The sequence below is a fragment of the Calypte anna genome, chromosome 2 (genome assembly GCF_003957555.1).
Source record: "Calypte anna isolate BGI_N300 chromosome 2, bCalAnn1_v1.p, whole genome shotgun sequence".
NCBI classification, from domain to species: domain Eukaryota; kingdom Metazoa; phylum Chordata; class Aves; order Apodiformes; family Trochilidae; genus Calypte; species Calypte anna.
This window is the reverse complement of record NC_044245.1, coordinates 143,225,292-143,246,981: the sequence shown is the minus strand read 5'-3', so window position 1 is coordinate 143,246,981 and position 21,690 is coordinate 143,225,292. Positions and strand designations below refer to the sequence as shown.

General features: G+C 39.2%; 1 protein-coding gene across 1 annotated transcript in view; it reads right to left on the bottom strand.

The window, feature by feature from the left end:
- Positions 1 to 286: 286 nt before the first annotated feature.
- TG (thyroglobulin) overlaps positions 287 to 21,690 on the bottom strand; it is a 150,082-nt gene continuing 128,678 nt past the window's right edge. The window contains 5 exon segments of the mRNA XM_030444713.1: positions 287 to 402; positions 5,271 to 5,461; positions 6,221 to 6,351; positions 10,167 to 10,170; positions 17,944 to 18,051. Coding sequence (XP_030300573.1) covers positions 287 to 402; positions 5,271 to 5,461; positions 6,221 to 6,351; positions 10,167 to 10,170; positions 17,944 to 18,051 — 550 coding nt within the window.

Here is a 21,690-nt window from a genome sequence, read left to right as displayed (position 1 = left end):
GCATTTGGGTAGTTGCAAGAAGTTAAGTCCAAGCACTTTGGGTTTTTTTTTTGCAGCTTTTATTAGTACTTCATTTCGAATATTACAGTTTCCTTTGACCTAAGAGAATATCTGTAGGGCTTACTTTGTGCCATATTCATCAATTTTCTTGAAAAAACGCTCTCTTGAAAGGCCTGCTTTGCTCTCTCAGAAAGTTAACTAAATGAAACAACTTGTTCACCTGGTGTGACACAGTTGCATGGATGTACAATTCTGTGAAGAACCCATCCAATAGCACTGTGATTGCCTAGCTGCTGTCAGCCACTTTGTCTCCCCGTGGCTGGCTCCCCTGGGAGATAAATCCTTCACTAGGAGCTTCCGTAGGGCTGTTTCCTGCAGGTGGCTCTCCATTCCTTGCACTTTCTGAAAAGACAATATAGTTATGATTAAAATAAGTGTAATGTTTTGATGAAGCAAGCTAGAAGGTATACACTTTGTCAATGACACTTAAGTGCTTTTTTATGCAGCTATAAATGTTCAGGAAGCACAGTCTGCAGACCACTAGCAAAATGTTTCAGGGTAATTGCAAATCATCTAATGATAATTATCATGCTTCCAGAATGCTATAAATAATTGCCAATGGACTGCAAACAGTACTACTGAAAGACTGGGTTTTTTTCTGTATTATCTCCTAATACTTACTTCCCAGGCAGGGAGTGTGGGGAACTTTAATTTGTCTGGGATACAAAGAGCCTCAGGCTCTAACATCCAGTAGATCTCTTCTTCCTTGTTCTTTACCTTCTATGATTTTAGTCTTCCACCCTATTTCAGTAGTGCATTTGCCTCAACAGCAAACTATGCCAAGGGGTTGGAGTGATGGTGTTTATTTAATGTATCTGAGCCAGAGTGCTTTCACTGCTGCACTGCTGTCATCTCATACTAAAGGAATCTGTTTTCTAGCGGAGGTTTCCAAAAAGAAGGTGTCAATAGAATGAGTAAAAGATGACTTCTAACCACAACATTCCTGATTCGATCCTGATTAAAGTCAAACTACAAACATTGTTCCTTTATTTGGGCTGTTGTGTGTTACATGTGGTGTCTCAGAGCTGATGAAGAAGGCTTCAGCTTTGTGAATTGTTGAATTTTCTACAGGTGGAGTCCAGTGTAGCTCACTTGGACATGCACAGTATGCCTAAGTGTCTAAATTTAGGCACATGGGTTAGGCAGACAAGATTTCACTTTGAAAACACAAACTGTATCTTCTCCCCAATTGCATCTCTGCTTATGGAGGCCCTCATTTTAGGAGGACTGGTTCTGTTTAGATACCAGTTAAATGAGCAAGAGATGTAGACTGGATCCAAGTCTACCTGTCTGGGATGCAGTGAGAGGCCTTATAAAGGGACTCACTGCTGGGAAGAGCAGTCCACTGTGCTTTGCAAGAAGAATTTTAGCATCCAGACATACCGTATAAATATGCATAAACATTCTGGAACTACTGTTTTTCAGAGTTTGAAGTTGTTAACACATTCCCTGGAAAAAGCTATCTACAGGTTTTTTCCACAATGGTCACTACTCTTGTTTCTCATTTTGATGCTTCCCATGGAAACCAACATGATTCAGAATATAAGGCATGTTTTTGAAATGAAACTATGGGAACCACATTTACTAAATGCAAACTTTTTCAAGCACCACCACTTCCATCATTCCCCAGGTAAACTGCCCCCAAAAATGTCAAATTTACAAACTGGTTTAAAGAAAAAAACTTCACCACATTTATAGATCATCAGCAATGAAACACATTCAAACTTTCCTCCATAATTTTTAAAGGCATTGCCAGTAAATACCAGGAAGAATCATTGCATTGCATTGCACATGACTTATGTTAATTATCTCCAATTATGTCAACATACATTTCAGTTAGGCCAGGAACAAATGATACATTCTGTCATTAAACATTGCAGTCTGATCACAAAATGAAACACTTAATTCAACTTGGATGATATATTTTTACTAAATGGAAGGAAAATTACAGGTAATAGTCAATCTGGTTATGTACACAAAAGCTTCTAGATCCTGCAGTGAATAACCTAAAAGACATGTAACTTCAGCTGTGCAAGACGTTCTAAATATGAAAGGATTTATTCCAGGGACTGCAATTTATGAGTTTAGGAGTAACTCAGTTTTCTGTTGGACTGAAACCTAGGGCCTAAGGTACTGAGTTTTGAGCCTAAAGTTCTCCCTAATTTGACATTTCTAATTCAAGACACTGCACATGGCAGCAAACAAAGGATTAATAAAAAAATTTGAAAAGCAGTTGCAGATAGATTTTATGATCACTGTTTTTTACAATTTTCCATTTTATGGAAATGTGGGGGTTTTAAAATTATTTTTAATTTTTTTCTTATAGATCACAGATGATATGTGAAGCTGGAAAGACTAATTTGAAGGAAGAAGTGAGATGAACAAAATAGTACATATCACAGTTAAGATTGCATCAGAACACTCTCCACTTGGACATGAAAACTGGTTTGTGTCATTAGCAATGCCTCTTGCTGCCATCCTTGTAAACTTCATCTATTTGCCATGAGGCTACAAATTACAACTCACAACAGAGACTCAGAAGTCAGAATGAACAGTGTATTATAAAAAAAATAAATAATTATGATGAAGATTTATAATTATTGAAAAGCAGGGAACTGCTCTTTTTTCCCCTAAGTATGTGTTAGATTGCATCTCATAGCAGCTGACTAACAAAGTTCCCCCTCAGAGTGCAAGGTAACATCACCCAAGACTGGTTTGCATTGCTCTCTCAAGTTTAGCATCCAACATCAGGCCAGGATCTCATCTGACAGCCTGGTAGCACTCCAGGAGCAGTCAGATAACAAAAGAAGTGGAGTGCTTCAGCTCTTAAACCACCTATGGTGCAAGGAGGCACAAAATCCAAGCAGCAATGTGATACTTAGGGACTTAAAAAAAAAAACAAAACCAAAACAACAAAAACCACCCCAAACAAAGAACAAAGAAAAAAAAATCACAACCTTCTCTCAAAAATAAATTGAGAGTGTACAGCCATCAGCATCCAAAGTTCACCCAGTCCTTCCAGCTGAACTGATGAACATTACAAATCCTTTTGAATGAGGAGGTGGGTTCAGGTTGTTACCAAGAGAGCCTTTGTAAGTTACCATCACATACTGAGGTCTGGGGCAGAAATGGGTTTGATGTGATCCTTACCTAAGTAGAAGTAATATGAGAAGTTCCAGTATTCCAGGGTTGTAGAGAAACAAGATAAACCAGGTGCCTCGAGTTGCCAAAGAGTGGGTGTGAGTCCACCTGTGCCTGGTTAGGACAGGCCCCCTATTACCAGGGGGCCAATAAAGGTGGGACACACACCCACAGAGGGGAGCCCAGTTCAGCTCAGCTCGCTCTTGTGCAAGGCAGGGAAGAGGCCAGCAGCTCATTGAGCCTCTGGAGCAAGAAAGGCTCATCCAGCAACACAGGGTGGGATAAGATTTCAGATGGCTATCAAAGCAAGGTGACAAGTCAACATTGCTATGAGGTGGACTTTAGCAGAAGTGAATTGTGTAGCTGCACTTCCATGGTGTTGAGGCCAAGCAAATACTGGCTTGAAGAGCAAGCAGTGTACTCACTTCTGCTTGCAATATAACACGTTGATATGTACATTATAAACCTTCTCCTTGACAATCTGCGCTCCATAATTTTCACATTGTGTGGCTTGTTTTCAAAAATTTGACTCATCTTTGTGAATGCTTTCAGTGTTTTTTTCTCTCCTCTCATTTCTTATGTTTAACATGGAAGTATTTTGAATTGGTCACTGACAAGGGTAGGATTTTGAGCTAGGCAGACCATTGGACTGACCCATACACAAACACTGTTGTGTTTTCATGCCAGTTTTGATGATTTTAAAGCTTCTCCATCTCAAAACCAACCTGCCCTGCTGGATCTTTTCCCATCTTTTTGGGGGGATTTTTTGTAAGTTCTGGGAAGAGGCGGTGGTGTTCAGTCAGCAGTGGTTCTGCCACAATGGTGATTTCAGCTCAGTCTGCCATGCCACAGCCTGAGATGAAGTCCAAAAAGATTTACAAGATATACCCAGGAATCTTTCAATCGTCAGAATCAAGCTTTGTAAATAAGGAATATCTTGACTGGCAGAAAGCCATCGGAGAGATTAAAATATCTCCTTTGAGATTGAAAGACATTGAAGGAAACTGATGAAAAGGCTTATAGTAAAATCTTGAGTCCACTCTTGAAGAAAGAACATGAGCAATGATTCCTACTGTCCCTTAAACAAGAGCATCAGTGCTTTATGTTCCTATCAGAACCACTAACTTGATGGTTCTGAGATACTATAGGTTTGTGTCACTCAATCAGCCTCAGTCATTTTGAGGTGGTCTGTCAGGTACAGATAGCCTGAGCAGCTTAGAGTCTTCAGGAAAAGTCCATTTTGTTCCCAGAAGTGCAGTTACCTCCAGAGCAGAAAGGGCCTGGACTGTGTTCATTGTGAAATGAGTCCTTAGGACATAAAAAACACTTGTAAGCCTGAAGGCCTCCAAGAATAATTTAAAACATCTCTGCCTGCCAAGAAAGGGATTGTTTTGTTTGCTTTTCTTGAGGCTATCCAAATTTATTTACAAGATACACAGATATGAAGGGGATATTATTTACCAGAACAATTTAAGTGTTTAGGACAGAGCAGCAGCATAAAATCTCAACAGAGCTGATCTTACTGCCCTAAGAAGAAAACATTGAAGAACTAAAAACCAAAGAAACTTTTCTAGTATGGAGCCAAAGCATGCAGAAACCATCATGAGATTTATCTAAAACCTCAGGTACCACTTTCTAGTGGATAGAAGCTATTGTGCTCTTCCTAAGGCATATGAATCTCAACATTCTCATGTTGATAGCTTCCAATAAATAAAAAAGGTCCATATCTCTACTCTTCTTCTTCTTTGGCCGAAATCTACATTATAGATACAATAGAGAGCAAACTATTAGGAGATCCAGCTTCATCCTACCTTCTGTCATCACTGCAGGAAGATTTCACTAGCTTGAACTCCAAGACAATGAAACTTCATTACACATTGTCTGCTACAGATTAATTTTGTTTAGTGTTGCACCCTTTCAGGAGACTCTGATGTATCTACTTTGGACAATGACAGATCTTTAATTCATGAAAACTATTTTTCTACACTGACATAACCGGACAACAGTCAGAGGAAAACATTAAGCACAGAATTTAGGTTTTATTTAATGACAGGAGACACTCTGCTCACCTGTGGATGCTCTCAGTCTTTCAATATAATCAGACCAAAAGGAGCAGTCTGCTTTTTTCAAGCCCTTAAGAGTTGGCAAGGAAACAGTGAACTCCTTGTAGTTATCACCATCATCATTTGGCAGATACATAGGCCAGGGAGGCATCATCCCTGACATTCTTCTTGAGAAACTATGAGGGTAGTTTGGATTCCTAAGGGAACAGGAGAAATGCTCATTAGAAAACAAAGATGTGAACACTAAAATGGAGGAGATCTGCTAGGTCAAGGAAATGTGTATCCAGTTCCTGTGACCAGCAAGGTTCAAATTGATTCGAGACTTGTAAATCATTCACACCCTCTCACCTGGAAGTTACTTGTTAGTCTGGTTTATTTCCTAAGGAACAGGTACACACACCCTGTGCAGACACAGGCTAATGAACACCCTTAAGAGCCCCTGATCCCAAAGCCACCCAAGGTTCTCTAAAGAGCATGTAAAGTCACAGTTCCCACATCACCTTTCCAGAGATACTCCTCATTCTTGTGCATAGAAAGCCCAGGAAAGCTGAAGGTTATTCACAGAGTAGTTGACAAGGGGTGCACTGTGTCTTCATCTGGTTTCTTCTGGGAATAAGGGCTCTTAGCCAAGATAGTTCAGAATTGGAGTCCTAGCACTAAGCTCTAGAAATAACAGCAAGGCCTTTGTAGCCCCCATATATTCAAGTAGAATTTGCAGCTGCTCCATGGAGATAACTTCTTATTACTTTCAGCTAAATGTCATATTATAAATCTTTGGTCTCTGCTTGACAACCTGGCATTGACTTTCCAACAGTGTTGACCAAGGACCCTCCTCTAGGATTACAAATTTCTAGGGGAAATGGAGGCTGTTTGAGTGAGGGCAGGATCTGGATTACATTCCCTCTGCTCCTCATCTCCTCCCCAGTCACAGAAATTCTTAAATGTCACATATTTACCCAGAGTTCACAAAATTGGAGATATACTGCATAATTTGCAAGGAAAGACTCTTTTCTTCCAGAGTAAATTGTTCTTCATACTTCGGGTAGAATGGCAGCCCAAATGCATATTGAACATCCATCAAGAGCTCCTGGCCTGAACTAAAAAAAGAAATATATATATATAAAAGTAATTAAAGCCATCATTTATGGGGACAAAGGGAGCTAATTTAATTCAGATAATAAAGCAAAATTTTAAATAATTAATGACTATTAATTAGGGTGTGATGAGCTGTGGGGCTTCTTCAAATCAGAACATAAAAGGATATCAAACACTAGCAAGAAGAATTTGACATTAAGTTAATGTAGAGTCTTTAACTTTTATAATGAGGAAATCTTAGAAGTCAGCAGGGCACATATTCTAAATTAAATGGGCATATAAGAGAAAGTGATAGAGGGACAAAATCACTTTGCTATTCTGTAAATGCCCCTGAAGTTTTGTGCAGTTTTTCACTAAATTTATATTTGGAAAGTGGAAGCAAGTGGTGACATGGAATCTGGCGGCGATGATGGAAGGTAAATTATGGCTAATTTCACAGACTTGGAATAAAATCCTGGCCCTTCTTACAACTGGAGTTTTTCCATTTACTTCACTGAGGCTAGAATTCTGCCCCAAATCTTTGGATAAGGAGAGATGTAATAGGAGATGTTTATGAAGTTTTCTCTTAGACATAGTTTTAATCTAATTTCTCTGCCAGCTGAGTGGTTTTGGTTCACACAGTCTGTTCTCCTCAAGTTATATATGGCAGTCAAGTCAAAACAGTTTGAGATAATGACTGAGATCAGATTTAAGATTGAAAAATTGTTGTTTAGTTCTATGTAATAATTAGCATATATAATGAGGAATATTTCAACAACTTAGAGACAAAACTGGTCAGGCAAGACAACACTTGCAGGATCAAGTAGGAAAGGTTACACAACTCAGCATCTTTAAACCTTGTAGAAAAATGTGGTCATCTTCTGTTAATAAAAACGGTAGCTAAAATGTGCTCAACACATAGCTTTGAGCCACAGCTCAGGAGCCATTTCTGGTATGGTGCAATTACATTTTCTGTACCTCACAAAGGTCTTACTGACTTGGTTGCATGCTGCATGAAGGCAGACAGCATCAGGAGACCTGGGAGAAGGTAGAGGTGTCTGTAAGGCAGAAATAATCAAATCCCAGATCCACTCAGAAAGATTTCATCTGCAGTGGCTGCAGAGGTCGTTGTCAAAAGGTGGCACAACTGAAACTATTTTATCTTTGGATGTGAAATGCAGCAGCACTGCTGTGACCCTGAATCTGCCTCTAATGGAACAAGGCTTGCAGGTGGACTGAAAGAAAGATGATTCTTCTCTATTTTACGGGTAGTGGCACCAAAGCCTTTATTTTGAAAAACAAACACAAAACCCTCTAAATGAAATACATCTTTGCTTGTATTTTCCTTAGTCTTATCATAATACCGCAGTAATACTTTGCATCTGGAAAGTGAATTATTCGCAGATTATTCACCAAAAAAATGTAGAACTGAAACAAGATTAAAGCATATTTTTCCTCCCCGAATGTTTATAGAAGGACTAAGCAAGATCATAGTTTAATAATTTTGCTTTAAAAATAATTTGCTTGGCCCAGTATATTACGGCAATGTTTAGTGTCGATATTGCAGCAAAAGGTACTGCACACTTAAAGGAGCTTTTTTCTTTTCAGATAAAAGTCACTTTTGAATAGATTAGAGGACATGAAATTAGTTGAGATTTAATGAGGGGACAAATGTACCCATTTAAGGAAATAATAGCACTGGTGAACTTAACTCTAAACGTAAAACGAGGGAGCTGGGACTGAGGGTGTCCCCCCAAATGAGACTCTGTTCTTAGCCCTTATATTAATAGAGATGAATTTGATACAAAGCCATAAAATTGTTTAAAACCCTACAATTTCATGGGCTACTTTCAGAATTTCTGGTTGATGGCACCACACCCTGACCAGTTCATATCTGTAGTAATAGGATGAAAAAGAAAACATAAGATTAAGAGGGCAAAGAGGCACATACATACAGGCACAGAACAGCAGCTAAGGCAACTGGGAAACATATAGAATGCAGCTAGATAGGAAATATCAGGGGAATATTTCTCTTTCCTCCCTCACACTCTGATCATCATCCATTACTGCTGGAAGGGAGCAAAAAATGTCCAGAAATACCCAAACCAGAATTTCAGAGTATTTCAGAGCTCTGAGCATATTCAAGGTAGCACCAGGCAGTGACACTGTTTTCACTGGAAGAAAAGTGGAGTGAAAGAAAAAAGAGTGACAGATAAAGACACAAAGCTTTGCTGTTGTACACTGCTGGCTCTGCAGGAAGATTGTTATTTCCTGAGATGCTCCAAACTGCACTCCTGAACCCCAGGGTGCCATATAGGTGGCTCAACAGCATCATCTCTAAATAGGTAAATGCAGACTCCAGCCACTCATGGGCTTCAGAGGACCTTTGATAGAAGGGAGGACTGCAGACACAGTGGCAAAAGAGATTTTTAAAGTGTTTTTAAGGTCAACAAAAAATAATAACTAATGTCCTAAACTAGTAGCAGCATAACTATAAGTCCCCTTTTAAGGTACAAATCTGTTATTTTAATAACGGTGATGAAGGAAGCTAAGTGAAAGGATGAAATCCTGGCTTTGGTGATTTCATGGAACTACCACTTCATGAAAAATTATTGTTTCAGGTCTTCTGTGTATATTTTTTCCTTCCTAAGATGTCACCATTTTAGAAACAAATTCAAAGCTCTTTTTACATGACAATTTGACAGACTGGTAAATTGAGCCACGAATGGGGGAGAATTGAATTCCAATGGGAATCAAACCCTAGCATATTGTACACACCAAACTGAGCTCCCCTTGGAGAATTATTACTTCATTTCAAAAGAAAGTAATACTGGAGTTCAGTTATTCAGTTTACAGAAAAACAGGTAGTAAAATCAGAAACTGTGACATCCAGAGCCAACAACAGCAGACCCTGAAATATCATTTGCTGGGAATTTTCATTACAAAGTGCAAACCCATTTAATTGTGAAGGTATTGATTCTAAGGAAAATTTCCTTAATCCAGAAATGTAGTTTCCATTTAAATGCTTCCAATTAAGAAAGGGATTTCTTAGCCATCAGATGCTCTACTGTGCTCTCTCTAGAACCACAGCTACTTTTGCACACAAAGAACAGCTTCAATAGGGAAGAGTAAAATACGAGAGGGACAGAATTTAGAACAAAAATAACCAGGTTATGGTTGATTTCATCAAACTGTTCTTCCAAATCAAACAGGCTGCAGATATTAAATCCATATTTTCAACAGTTGAAGTACCTTAATCATAAGCTTTTGGAATAGTAAAAAAAAAAAAAAATAAAATCAAAACACACACAAAAAGAAACCAAATACAGAGACCCTCAAAAATTATGTTTGCAAAATTGGAATTGTCATTAATGGCTATCCATAATCAGGGCAGGCAGAACAGAAGAATCTGATCATCTGGCAGACCACCATGGTATTCTCCATTAGGACTGAATGTATAACTTAGAACTAGGACTGCTGAGACCTCACACTGTGTCCCACTGAAAATTAGGCCACGTATCTTATTTTGAACTTTGTCCTTGTTCTAGATCTGGCTAATTATTTCATACTGGAAACTCATTTTGATGATTAATGACTGGCTATGGCTTAAGACTTCTCTGTTTTTTTTCTTTTTTCTTTCATTTAAAAATAGTATTTGCTCTCCTCATGAAATAATTTCAACTAATCTCAAAACTTTTTGAGTCACAGCTTCTATTCTTATTTGGCTTAATGCAGTTTTTTGGTTCTTTTTAAAAACTCCACACACAGATGGAGGCCAAGGTAAATTCATCCAAAATTCAAATGACATCCCAAACAAGACCAAAATACCAAACTTCCCACTGCTATCCAATCACTTAAACTTTAAATTAACAAGATAAACATAACTCTAGCTAGAGTTCAGCCAGAGTTACCAGTAAATGACTCAGGATGAAAAAGCCCATTGAAGAAGGTTTATAGGGAACATAGGGATATTTATTTAGCAATCTTTTTAACTGTATTGACCAATAATGATGGATAGTTTAGTCCTCATAAAGCACAGATAGCTATTAACAGAATACTTTTCTAATATATTTGGTTTAGAACAAGAAACAAATGTGTGACCTCGAGTCCCCTTTTCTTTTTGTGCTTTAAATTTTTTTTGCTGATAGCTAGACAAGAGAACCACAGAAATGAAAATTGCATCCTTCTGAAGAACCTGACACCACACCTTAAATGGTATGTGGGAGGAACTTAACTGATATTTTCACTTCAAAATACTTTATATGCATGAAAATAATATTTCTCTGTACTTCTTTTAATGCAATTTTATATACTCAGCCTGCTGTCCATTTATACTTAGCCTGCTGTTTTGGCAGTGATTTTTTTTTATTTTTTTTTTTTTTTTAAAAGAACTGTGAATTTGGAACAAATAGTCAAATAGTTTAATGAACGTAATTGCTCATTCTGACAATTCTGTCAGAGGGTTCATGTTAGATATGGGATCACAGTTTTGAGTTCCTAGCCTCATATTCAAGATCCGGTTCAGTATCTCATTGGCAAAGATAAACCTAGTACTAGAAAACAGAAAAAAAAACCCCAAGAAACAAAAATATATCCACTGTCACTGGACTTTGGTGAGAATAGGTAACCTACATGCTCGATTGAACAGGTTAAATCCAAATGTAGTGTTGTTGATAAATAAGCTTATTTGAGATGAGGTAGGATTTCATAACACCCATGTCCTTAGAGAAGAAAGTATAAAATATATGAAATGCCACTCCCTACATGATCTTGTGGCCCATTTCTCTGTTTATTTCCAACAAATGGATTTAGAATTCAATTTTGCAAGAAGTATTGGAAATGTTTAATGGGGTTGTTCACACACATCTCCATTCTGTACATATTAGTACCCTTAGGCTGGCTGTGGGATCAAGTATCCTAAGCTGCTAATGCCATCTCACCCATGTCATGGGAGATAAGAAGCCTACCAACACTGCTGTTTCCCTGGTCTGAAATGTTCATTTCAATGATAAACAAAAATATTTTTCTATTTATATACACACACCTTAGAAAAGGAAATGGTACATGATTGCAAGAAGAACTAAAAAAACAAAAGATAGCAGGATATTTATTGAAATTTAATGAGCCAGTGTAAGGTCTGGTGTGACCTCTGCAGTTCTGAGGATGCATTTGGTTCATTTTTTCTCCTCACATTATGAAGTCCTGCCAAAAATAGGGGAAAGCATGTGAAAAACAGATGAATACGTTTCTTTCTTTCTTTTCAGAAAAATCAGGACATACGGAAAAAGCTTCACTCCTAAAGGGATTATACTGCCAAGTTTATCCACCTTTGTACCAAAAAAGCCCTATAGATATATGTGACTGGCAAAACTATCTGGAATTTGCTGTTTCTTTTCCACTTGGATTACTCCAAATACATGCAAGTTTGTACTTTGCAGTTTAGCAGTGCCAATGGAAGAAAATAAAACTGAAGCAGCAGATAATAAATTCAATAACCTAAAAGCTCATAATAATTGGAAAAAAAAAACCAGTAACAGATCTTAATGGAAGAAGAAAGCACTTTCATCAACTTGTCAGAGCTCGTAAATAACACATTGCAGAACTGTGTCAGTGTACTACTGTAGTAAACATTGAGTAAAAGTCATATTGATACTTGAGTGTATGCCTCCTCCTGCACTGAAGGAATGGATGAATTTCCTTGGAAAGGTGTTCTGTCCACCTAAAGCCCCCAGAGCACCAAGGAAGGTCTCTCCAGATGTGTGGACCCTGTGGTTATATTCTAGATCACATTTTAATGGGAACAGCCTGTCCTAGTGTAGCTCACACAGTTCCAAAAATCACCCTGTACTTTTTTGAGACTTTTATCAAAATTTTGGTTAACTTAAAGCTGATTTCTTCTTTTTCTGGAGTTTGGTACTTTGCTTTTGCATATATATGGATAATTTCCAAGATCTCAAAAATCTACTGATGGTAGAAGCCTCATAACCACAAAGTGTGAAGAAAAAACAAATTGTCTCAACCTCAAGCTGTTAGCAACACAGAAACCTCCTAAAGATTTGAGAATGTCCAGATGTGGTTGGATCAGTGGGAGAGTGTTTTCATAGCTGCAGAGAGAACAATGGGATAGATAAGGCCAGCAGGATTAGAGGCGATTCCAACAAGAAGAGCAAAACAACAACTTCTAGAAGATGAGAGGGAGTACAGGTTTATAGAGAAAAATTACAAATTGTAGTTGCAGCAACTGATGCAGCTACCTAAGGCAATTTGTGGTGCCTGCCCAGCCCTGGAGGCAATTTGCATCTTATCCTTATTGCCACCTTTCTGGTGTTTTACCTGCCTTCTCTGATTAGATGTTTCTCTGAAGCCCAGAGAAATAACTGTCTGTGTGTCCTCTCTGCCCCCAGCACCAGTTCACACTGTGGCCCCTCAACCTATGGGATGTTGGTACTCATGTACTCACAGCTACGGTCAGGAGAAGAGCCTCAAGAGTGCAATTGGTGGACAGATTCAAGGAATAGGACTAAGAATAGGACTGTTACAAAATCAAAAGATAAATCTAAATGGATATTAAGAACATACAGTATTAGTACAATGTATATAATAAACAGAAAATGAAAATACTTCACATAGTTGAATGGGTTTACACACAAGTGTTTTTCATTTTTGTTTTATCAATGAGGAGTTCTGCCCTTCAGTTACAGGAACACGAAAAAATGTCATAGAAATCCAGCCAACTATGTGAGCATTGGAATAGAGTAGTCTTTTAACAACTCACACTAACAAACACACAAGTGCACAGTCAAGAGTCAAATACAGCCCCAGCTAAAATTACTCAAAACAGACATAATTTCATTAATCTTGGATGACTCTGTCCAGTGCACAACAGTTAAAAAAAGCTCTTGTGGCAAAGATTATGGTAGTGTTAATGACTATAAGATAGAGCCTCACTAAGTCTCAGCTTAGATCCCTAGAAGGACAAAAATGATGCTTTGCCATCCTGCTGCAGCTGATGATCTGGCCTCCTCAGTGAGCAGAGCACAGATTTTTATCCACCACCTTTAAGACAGCACATTTGGCATCATAGTGGGACTTAGAAACTGTGCTGGTGTGGCAAGCAGTACTGCTTCATAAAATATGCAAAAATCACCGAGAAACTTCCTAAAGGGTTAATGAGGCAAATCTTTGTACAGTTAATAATATTATCCTTGTCAAAACATGCTTCTTCTATCACATATTTCTTTAGTGTAACTAAAGCTATCCTCCAGCCCTCTCCACTAATCTCAGTCAATGCTGAGCAGTCACATTCCTCTTGTATTGTTTAGAATAAATGTTTACTCCAAAGCCCAAGTGTTCTCAAAATGAGAGTGAGAAAATGGCATCTGGGTTGCATATATATTTTTACCACAGATCACTAATGCAGGAGTTGGCTGCTCCTTATCCCAGTAGGAACTAAAGACTAAAGCAGACACAGTGTCACGCCAAGCTGGGGAGAATGCTACTACGTGGAAGGAGATAACTGGTTTGCCCTCTGCAAGATCCATTTATGAAAACTGTCAGTTCTTGGGTTTATGTGATTTTCCACAAATGTCACAGGCATCAGTTTAGCATGGACTTTCAAGTCCTGCTTCTGTCCCTATGCATGCTTGGATGAGTGTATGTGTGTACAACGAAGAGACACCCAGTTGTGAGATAGACTTTTGCTAATTGACTTGCACTGACAAAAATTTCTTACTCTTTGATAACATTTTGACTGCTTTGCAGCTTTAGAGTTGGGTCTGTGTTTACTGGCTGACTTCTTTCTCTCTCTTGTTTATTTTACTCTGAGTTACTAAGGGACTGCTCCATGTGAACCAAGAGGAAATACCAGCACATTTTAATTTCTACATTTTAACTCTGTGCTGTTACACACTTTGGAAGACACATAAAATAACAGAGAGGTGACAGAGTAGAAATTGCAGAATATTTTTCTGCACTGTGCCTTGTCCTATTGAGTGAATCACCATTTCCCCAGCAAAAATAGTTTTATATGAGTAAGTAGTTTTCATTGTTGCAGTTATCTGAACACAATATTATCTTAATGTGCTCTCTCCAACACCCCTGTGTGGTAGCTACTCATAGTTAGTATAGATAACACATAATTATATTATCATCATCTTTATGATATACAAAATAAATCCAAAGAGGGAATGGTCCATATCCTGTGTAAATTGGAGTCTTAGGATGAATTTAGACAACAAAGACCAGAAAAGCATTATTTTATCTCTATGGACATAATACTACAGAAGTTTCTATTTTTATGAGCAAAGATCTGAATGCCAGCAAACACAGATACAATTCAGTATCAAACAAGCTGAGAAATATGTTTTCTGTCTAATGCCTGGGAGTGGTGGGTAACATCTAATGGTGTGTTTCTTCAGCTACATAGCACTGAGGGGGATCTGATCAAGTGTGTGTATTCACAAATATCCTTACATGCCTACTGTGTGCAAAACATTGTTTGTTTGTGCATTCCTTAACACACGAAAAAGGGCTGTCACAGGGTTCTACTATGAACAATTTAATAGACAGAGAATTTCCAGTGTCACAGATTTAATTCTAACTTTGGCTGAGCAAGTTTAAACCCTCAGGTCCTACGTCCCAGCCTAAGCTGTAGGTTACTTGGAAGAATATCTGTCCCTGATCTTCCTCCTAAGAAGAACAATTTTTGAAGAGGCCAGGATTCACTGCTTCAGTGATTAGGCAAGTCCCTTAGGAGCTGCTGATTGCCAGATCTTTCCCCAAGATTAGTTTATATATTCTACTTGAGGATTGCTCAATTTACATCATTGATTTTACTCCAATAGGACAAATTGCCAATAATATTCCCAAACACTGTGACTTGTTGGTTTCAGATCACCGATGGTTTCTTACTATTTTTACCATTTAAGGCCACTCTCCCATGTGAAGCTCCTGCCCTTGACAGCATCACTTCATCGACATGTGGTGAGGCTGCTGGACAGCCTGCAGTGCATGTGTAATACATGGAGAGAGGAATGCTGTAGGGAGGGTGAGGGAAAGGTTACAGAGCAAAAGATTAAGAATATGGAAGGAATAATTTAGGAAAGAATGAAGACAATGGGTAGACAAAAATAATTGCAAAATATTCAGCATAGAATCGTGTGTAGGGTCCCTTGGGAAAATGGCATCACTTCATATACAGTCACATGGTAGTGTTAAATGAGTTCCTTTGGTAAACAGACAAGCTGAATTCTGCAATTTCTCTATAAGTGCCTGGCTTTTAAAACCTAAACAACTTTTATTTTAATGGCATAAAAATTGAAAAAAGGAGTAAGAATGCAAATGCAGCATACCAATTTTGACCCATTTCTGCTTGCAAGTGGCTTAGCCTAGGCACTGAGCCTCATGAGACCACAGGTTTGGAACAGCATACTGGCTTTGTTTGTCCTTTTAGAGAGGGTTATGAAAAAGTGACATAATAAGTTGTACACTAAAATTTAAGGTAATTAGTTTAGAATACCACTAACAACATAAATATTATTAAAATGTGTATCTAAGTGCTACATAAACTATTACTGCACTGAAGACTGTGATGAGAGCTAAATAACACAAGCACAAGATAAACCTTAAATAGTGCCAGATAAAAGAAGAAATTCTCACCCATTTAAAATCACTTTCACAAAGCCAGTGACTCTCAGTTGTACAACTACTATGTCATCAACTTTCAAATAAGATCTTATCATACATGACTGGGTCACTGTCATTCTCCAAAGCAAAAGAAAATTTGGTAGCTAATTTGAGAACACATCTTTTCTTTCTTTTGTCTGGATTTTTGGCATACCACAGCTTGCCACTATCTGAAGCCGTGTAAAAGTCACTGATCTGAGCCTATTGATAGCCAAAAGAAGCACTGCAAATGTTCCCACTGGAGCTGCCAGTGAAATACAGGATCCCAAGGATAAACTTCTCAGCTAAAAAGAAATTGAGCCTGTGCTACTGCAGCATAATGACTTTCATCTCTAACCTAGATCTTGCTTGGTTTCTTTCAAATGCTTTTTTCACTACACTATCAGGAAAGGAAAGAAAAAAACCCAAACCAAGCCGTGTTGTTCACAGGGAACTTCGCAGTATCAAATGGTGCCAGTAGGACCCTGCTGTCCCTCCCCTGAGCCCTTTCAGAACAAGCCTGAGAAAAAGGAAAGTGTCTCAATATCCTTTTCTGGTAAGAGGTATGGGGTAGTGCAGGGAGCAGGGGACAAGAACGTCTCCTTCCTAGGGAAAAAGCAAGAAGATGAGCAGTCCTGTGTGCTTTGCTGCCCTAATGTGTGGATCTAGGACACAAAGGGGTCTGCTGTGACTGCAGGTGACTTTGAGCTGCCTTTGAGAACAAGAGGCCAGAAGCTACTGTGGTGTGTACCATAGCAGCCCAAAGTGCTGACCACTGCCTGCAAAGCTCAGTACCTCATCCTGACTTTTGGGATAGGCTGGGTTTAAAATAAATCCAGAAAATCCAGCAGCCTCTGAGTACCAGCTTGTCCCATGCCCAAGGGAACAAGGCATTTGCATCTCACACAGGCATTTCATAGAATCCCAAAATCATAGAAGGGTTTGGAAGGGACCTTAAAGATCATCCAGTTCCAACCCCCCTGTATGGGCAGGGACACTTCCCATTAGACCAGGTTGCTCAAAGCCCCATCCAGCCTGGCCTTGAACACTTTCAGGGAAGGGGAACCTCTGAGAAACCTGTGCAAGTGTCTCAACACTCTCACACTAAAAAATTTCTTCCCAATGTGTAACCTAAATTTACCCTCTTTCAGTTTAAAGCTATTACCCCTTGTCCTATCACTCCATGCCCCTATAAAAATCCCCTCCCCAGCTTTGCTGTAGCCCCTTTCAGGTACTGGAAGATCACTCTAAGGTTGCCCCTGAGCCTTCTTTTCTTCAGGCTCAACAAACCCAATCCTCAGCTTTCAGACATTTTTGTCTAAGATATGATATAGCTTCTCCTACTGAAAAGTTTTCAAGTAAGCTTCTAACAAAAAAGGATGACACAGAGCCTGAGTCTGCAACTGCTTGTGTTCAGAAATACTTTTCCTCCACCCATGACAGTCTGTTAACTGATCACAAGTCATGATGCTGGAGAAGGAAGGGATGAATGGAAGGACTCTGAGCATAATGAAGAGCAGTCATCTAAGTGTAGTACCACTGCACTGACATCAAAAGGAGACAGTGTTAAATTCATGTTGGGGTCTTATGTTACCCCATTTACCTTGAGAGCTGGGGGCTCCTGACAACATAGACCACATTCTGGTCCTTTGTGGGACATTTATCAGATACTGAGAAATCTAAAAGGCTATCTGGAACTAGCAAAGGGAGGTATGTTGGAAAAGGGAAACTTAATTTAGACACCTAACTTGAAGTGTCTTGGTTTAGAAACAGCATTCCTATATACAGGCAACTGAGGGAAATAATCTATTAGAGCCCAATCCCACCTTTATTAATCCAAACTGTTCACACCTACATCTATCCATTTTCTCTACAGGGTGCCCAAACAGACATTCCTGTTCTTGAAAACTCTAATCCAAGAAACAAAATATAATTTCCTTACCTGCCCTGTGAGGAGCTCTCAGGTACATGGTACATGAAGACATTTCCTCTGGAAGCAGCAGCCCAGTGATTGGCCATGTTTATGATGGGACATGTGACAAACTGGTCACTGATAAAAAAAAGAAGGTGCAGGGAATAGACTTAAGCACATCACAGAAAAAATGGTAAGGAAGCAAAAAAAACCCAAAAAACAAACCCAAAGCACAAGTAACTGACCTGTCTATATTGATACTCTTCTTGAAATCTTCCTGAAGAATTTATTTCTCTGCCTTTAAGTCCACTGAGGGAAACCACACTCATCCTCTATGAGCCAAATACAGCTTATAATTCACTAAAATTGCTGTTTTATGGAGCATTGAACAATGGTAATGTTAATAAATAAATTAACACATAAGAAGTATCCTGGCCATAAAACCAATCCCATTTTAGTCTAGCTTATGAGTGTCTATGCTTGTAATAGGATATAAAAGCTCCTTCTTTTGGCACCACTATGTTGAGATGGCATCTAGTAAAAGGGTTTATATTATCCCAGGTCTAAGGGTCAATAATATAATTTCTGTCTTTGGATCTGTATGATGTTTTTTGGGCTAGAGATTCTAGAGCTGGAAGAGGTAAGAGACCACTTTTGGAGATATCCTGCAGGGCCTGTGGCAGGGCTCATCAGTACAGAATACCTTGTGCATATCTCTGCATTTCTGGGCAAGTATGTCTGGGAGAGGAAGGTTAAATGAGAAGAGTGCAGTGAGATACTTAAATAATCAATTTATCACCAGGTCTTGCAATGCAAAGGTGAAGAAAATCTGTCCCAGCCTTCTGTCACCCCAAGGAGTGCAGCTGGAAGGTGAAGTGAGCAGTAGCTGGAAGTAGCCCAAGGAGTTCAAGAGGGGCAGACAGGAAACAGGACACCTTACTGCAAAATACCTCCTTCCTCAAGGCAATACCATATATACACATATTACCATATTTTACATGTGCCTGTAGACTCAGCACACTCTTTGGGTGTTTATATATCCATCAATCACCACGTGAGCACACGTGGCTGTATCTGCTGCAGAAGGGGTGGGTTTCAATTCTCAGTCTGGTGAATATGAAACAGTAGCTGCTCCTTCAGACATGTGGGTAAAAAAAAGAGTGGCTGATGGTAAGAAGGAACAGTGTCAGAGAAGCATAAAACCCATGTTGCTATGTTTAACTGGTATGGTTATGAAAGGCACTGTTTGGGTAGCTATCTTGGTTCAGCAGAGTTTATTTTAAGCTCATCTGTGAGACCACAAGCTATGGGCTGGCTGACCACAATACTTTTTGACAGTTATGGTTGACAACACCCCTATGAAACAAAAATTACTGTTCTTCATAAGCCTACCTACCAGCATAAGGCTTTAGAGGAGCAAATACTTTTTGAAAACTAGGGAGTCTGTGGAGACCAGGGCTCTCAAGAAATGCTTTGAGATATATTTCACCACTTAAAACTGGTTCCCAGTTGGTGCTATGGGAGGAAAAAGTCAGCTATTCTGGAGAAGCAAAAGAAAAAAATAAATAAAAATAGTAACCTCGAAAATTAAATGGCTTTTTCTTACAGGGATGGAACAGAGTTAAAAAAAAATTAAAAACAAATATTTAAAAAAAAGGAAAGAAAAAGAAAATGAAACTCAATTTATACATGAAAAAAATAATAGAGAATTGCAGTTAAAAAAATTTTCGAAGTGGAAATATCTTCAAACCACAAAACATTCAAAATGTATGCAGTTTGTAACAACTAGTTATGTTGCTTTCTCCCACTTCAAAATCCTGTTATAACTTTAGCAATTAATTATAACTTTCTACATAGAACTTTGCTTGGGTTCTATGCTGCTGGTATTTTTTTTTTATTTTTTTTTATTTTTTTTTTTGTTAATAAATAAATAAAACCCCCAAACAACCGAAATACAAACATCAAAACAATCAGAACCAAACCCTTTTTTTCTCCACCATGTATGTGATACTGGTGCAGATGACTGTCATTCTGTAACTCCTGTCTTCCCTCCCTTTCTGCTTGAGCTGGAGAAATTTCCAGTGCTTAAAGCAAAGTACTACCACGAGAGATCCTGGTGGAGCTATTTGTAGACAACATTTCTTTTGTAAGCAAGCAGTGTGCTGGCCATCCCAGACCTGCAAAAGTCAGTGTCTGCACCACCCTGAGCCCTGGGCTGAATATGGACAACCAAGTACAATATCCCTGTGGATCTATCTCTGTATGGGAAGAAGGGTTAAAAATCCTTCACTGGTTTATTATGGCTTAAAACCTTACTAATCTGACTAAAGAATTATAGCCTCATGGGTAATGGTGGTGATGGAAAGAAACTGAGGATGAGTCCTGGCTTTAATACCCATTAGCCACCATGCTGAATGGGTGATGAATGCAGTGAACCCAAAAGCTGCAGTAAGGGGTGGCCTGTCCCTGGAACAGGCAATGAGGCAGGGAAATGGGGCATGATGTGAGACTCCATAAATGGCACAAAACTCAACCCACAGCACTCTGGCTTGTTTACTCCATGACCTCAATGCAGCAGCACACCTGGACCACCCAGAAACCTTCCCCGACAGATTTGGTCACTGCTGTCTTGAATCAGATGTTTCCCAGTGAATCTTGGCTCTTATTCATCTCCCGCTTCCTGAGGCTCCCCTGGAGCAATGCCCTGCACTTCTGATGGAGGATGATGACCTACTGAAAGGAAAAGCTTGTCTCTAAGCTCTCATGGAGAGGCCCTCAGTGGGACAGAAAGCTGTAGTGCTGAGCCCACAGATAGCATGAGCTTGTAGCTATGCCTGGGTTCAAAACAGATGAAACATTTTGGATGGGTAGAAAAAAAGTCAGATCACCAGGTTGTAAACACGCCACCTTGGAAATGTAAATAGTTTTCATAATAAATTTGGTCAGAAGAAGAGACAGGAATCAGGAAAGTGTTTTGTGATTTGTTTTCTGAGGATGTTTCACTTTAACATTCAACGCCCTAGTTGCACAGAGGCAGTAAAAAGGATGTAAGGAGGTTTCCCCTCAGTTTGCATCTTTCAGACAAATGGGCCCACCCCCAACAGCTCAAGATCTGTAACTGGTTAAACCAAACTGGTTTCCCATGGGGGAGTGAGCAAAACCTCAAGTCTTCTCTGCCATCCCAACCTCCATGTCTCCCAAGCTAAAGATATTCACTTGTCTCTGTAGGCTCCCATGGGTTCCATGGCCACTGTGGAGTCCTTGTTCTATAGGACAATGAACTCTTCAAACTGACTGTTATCCAGAACTGCTGGGCCCTGATGCCATACCCAAGTAAGTGTCAAAGCTATGTGTATACATTATATTATAAAAACACAATATCAGGAGTTGGACTTGATGATCTTGATGGGTCCCCTCCAACTCAGCATATGTTATGATTCCATGATTAGGTGGTGTGAATATGGCCCACTGATCATCTTCTGATTCCCAGTGGTCCCTGCCTGCAGTGTTTCCACAAAAAATATGAAGTGTATACTCTGGGGGAAAGTTACTCATGTACCTGCTGACATTTCACCCTAGATATCTCCTTTGGAAGAACCTGGGAGGCACTGTGAGTATGGATCAAACTGATGGATCAAACAAGGCAAAAGTCAGCAATCATGTTCTCCTTTCACCTCCCCAAGAAAACTTCCTACAGAGGCATCCTACTGTCTGATTCTGCTCTTTCTCACCATGGAAAACAATATAGAAAGGGAGCAAAATGTGGATTGGGTGACA